Raw genomic sequence first — 3,297 nt, 5'->3', positions numbered from 1 at the left:
CCGCGCCAGCCAGTGGCAAGTGCAGCGGCAACGGGACCTACACCTGCGGGCTGTGCGAGTGCGACGCTGGCTACCTGGGGGCCAGGTGCGAGTGTGAGGAGGGTGCCAGCGGGGACATGCACCAGGCCATGTGCCGGGAGGCGGAGGGCAAACCCCTCTGCAGCGGGAGAGGGGAGTGCAGCTGCAACCAGTGCCTCTGCTATGAGAGCGAGTTTGGAAACATCTACGGGCCCTTCTGCGAGTGCGATGACTTCTCCTGCGCGAGGTACAAGGGAGTCCTCTGCTCAGGTAGGAGCCTTTCCTCCCTCACGTCCTCTGCTCTGTAGGGAATCGTAGAATAGTTTGGGTTGGAAGGGACCTTCAAAAGCCATCTAGTCCAACCCCCCAGCAGTGAGCAGTAACATCTTTACTAGAGCAGGTTGCTCAGAGCCCCATCAAACCTGACCTTTAATATCTCCAGGGATGGGGCCTCCACTACCTCTCTGGGCAACCTGTCCCAATGATCTAACACCCTCGTATTGAAGAACTTTTTCCTAATATACAACCTAAATCTACCCTTTTCTAGTTTAAAACTATTACCCCTTGTCCTTTTGCTACATGGCCTTGTGAACAGTTCTTCCCTAGATTTCTCATAGGCACCTTTCAGGTACTGGAAGGCTGCTAGAAGGTCCACCTGGAGCCTTCTCTTCTCCAGGCTGAACAAGCCCAACTCTCTCAGCCTGTCCTCATAGGAGAGGTGCTCCATCCCTCTGATCCTTTTTGTGGCCCTCCTCTGAACACGCTCCAACAGCTAAATGTCCTTCTTGTGTTGAGGGCTCCAAAACTGGATGCAGTATCCCAGGTGAGGTCTCACAGAGCAGAGGGCAGAATCATCTCTCTCCATCTGCTGGCCACACTTCTTTTGATGCAGCCCAGGGTGCAGTTGAGGAAGGCTGCTGGGCTGGTGCAGGGTGTGCAAGAGGCTGTGCCTGCCCTGCCTGCTGAAATCTGTCCTGTTACTGGAGGGATCTGTACTCACTTTATTTTCCTTACAGAAAAAAGGAGGGAGAGGTTTTAAGTGCATCCACAGTAATGAGCAAACAGTGCGTTATCCCCATCAGAACTGAGTTTCCAGCATTAGAATGAAAAGCTCTCTCCTTGCAGGCTTGTCCTCTGCCCAGGTCCCATGCAGATGAGCAGAGTCTTGGCTTTGGTGTTGTTACTTTGGTGGAACCCTGCGCATATCTTGCATGCTGAAGTATATCCCTAGGAAAGAGTAAACCAGCATGGGCTTGAATCCTCTGAACCTTTTTGGTGTCTTCTTAGGTTGGATTTCTTCTACATGTGCCATCCTTCCCTGCATAGGCAAAAACAGTCTTTTTTTAAAGATGAAGCATTTGAAGCGTTTCACTTGGTGCAGTGCAGGTGGAAGGAAAGGTTGTGTTTCAGTCTTACTTATTAGAGAAAATCTGTGTTAAAGATTTCTAAAGATATTTTACATACAGGTTTTTCTGCCTGCTGGGAAAACAAATCATTCACTGGGAAAGATGTAGCTGGTCAGCTTTGCAAAGGCAAAGGAGTTGTTTAGCTGTGTTTGCTGAAATGCCTTTAATTCCTTGTCAGTCCAAGGTCACATAATTTACCTTGCACGTAATTGCCTGGATTAGCCCTTGGACATAATTCCCTCAGTTGGAGCTGGGCAAAAGGTTATTTAAAACTTGCCTGCTTTCAAGCAAGTAAAATATTTCCTTAATTGAAAATCTTGGACAAAATTTCCAAAACAAGCTTAAGCTTAGCAAAACAGCTATTTTTCACATTTTCTCTGGGGAAGTGTTAGGTTTGTCCCTGCAGTTTATCTTGCCCTGCATGTTTCTGAGCTGGGCAGTAAGTGATGGAGCAACTTCTGTTTGCAAGTTTCTGGCTGTTTGAGACAGTTGTGTTGTTAGGTGGGTAGAGGATGTTTGTGCCCATTTTCCTGTAGCCTGGCTAGTGGTGTTTCAGCACTGCTGAAGACAGGGCAGGTGATACCCCTGGTTTTGGCATTGCCCTGGGGCTCCCCATTGCAGACTGGTAAGAAAGGCAGGTACCAGCTCCTGCAGTGACTGTCCAGAACCAGGAGGGCTGGAGCTATCGCTGCTAATGCAGGTGCAGAAAGAGGGGTGACCAAGCAGGAAAAGGTATTTGAAGGTAGATGGGAAGAAAAATAAACTCTCAACTGTGGAAGTAATTAAGAGCAATACTGCTTGGGTGTTCTCCGTATGACCATATGCTTTGGTAGCATCATCCCTCCCAAAAGGAGTATATTTAATAACAAAGCAGAGCAGCAGTGCTTAAGAGAGGCTGGAAGTTACTGGTGTAGTGGTTGGTACTGCAAGAGAAGGACACCCCTTTACCTGAATTTGCATTTCATCAGGAAAGCCAGAGCTCTGCCACTCCACAGGAAAACAAGCTGTGTGTCTTCTGTTGCACCTGCTTGCTTCTGTCCCTGTGAAGGGCTTCTGGTGCTGGGAAGAACAGCAAAATTGGTTTGGGATTTGCCAGAGTTTTTTCAAGTAATTTAAAAGTCCTTTTTATAGCTATGGAAGCAAACAAAGGGTAGGCTGAGGCCAAGTGGCCTCTTTGCTCCAGGGGTGGGATGGAATCTGGCACAGCGGTATGGAGTGGGGTGGTTCTCCCTATGCCTCCTGGTATTTCTATTGCTTTGTTGGTTTTTTGTTTTTTTAAAAAAAATTCCAGCAATTATGATGCTAAATCTGAGCTGTAGCAAGCGCTGTATTTCTATTGCTTTGTTGGCTTTTTTTTTTTTTTTAAATTCCAGCAAGTGCTGTGCCAATGACATAACATTTTGAGGTGATTTTGTTAGCCCAAGGGGTTTGGGGCTTCACCAGCCCACCAAAAGTGCCTGAGCTTGCACAGCAGGGCTGTGCCCAGAGCTGTCCCTAACAAACAGCCCTCTGCTACACAAACATCTCTGGTGGCTTCCAGCAGATGCATGCTCTCCCCTACAAATGGGGCCTTCTTGAAAAAGACGGTGTGTTTAGCTCAGTACTGAACATCTCAGTCCACCAGCACATGTAGACTTGGCAGCCAAGGGAGTTTGGGTCACACCTTGAGTGCAGAATGTCCCCTGAGGCAGTCACACCAGGTCTGGTCGCTGCTTTTGTTCCTGCAAGGGGCAGAAATGACTCCCTGCCCTCCCTCTGTCTTCTCCTGGGCACAATGTCTGTCCCTGAAAGACCTAGGCATCCCAGTGCCAACCGCTGTCAGAGGCTGAATCCCATCGTGAGGGGACACCAACAGGTATTAGCAAATGCAGAA

General features: G+C 48.5%; 1 protein-coding gene across 1 annotated transcript in view; it reads left to right on the top strand.

Moving 5' to 3' along the window:
* Nucleotides 1-3,297, top strand: part of ITGB5 (integrin subunit beta 5) — a 61,251-nt gene that overhangs the window by 34,406 nt on the left and 23,548 nt on the right. Inside the window, exon 10 of the mRNA XM_029085752.1 lies at nt 1-288. This exon is cut by the window's left edge and continues 22 nt beyond it. Within this exon, the coding sequence (XP_028941585.1) occupies nt 1-288 (288 nt within the window). The remainder of the gene's footprint in view (nt 289-3,297) is intronic.

The sequence above is a fragment of the Antrostomus carolinensis genome, unplaced genomic scaffold (assembly GCF_000700745.2).
Source record: "Antrostomus carolinensis isolate BGI_N321 unplaced genomic scaffold, ASM70074v2 scaffold9227, whole genome shotgun sequence".
Lineage (NCBI taxonomy): Eukaryota > Metazoa > Chordata > Aves > Caprimulgiformes > Caprimulgidae > Antrostomus > Antrostomus carolinensis.
The sequence above is the reverse complement of the archived record's forward strand: the minus strand, read 5'-3'. Positions and strand labels throughout refer to the sequence as shown.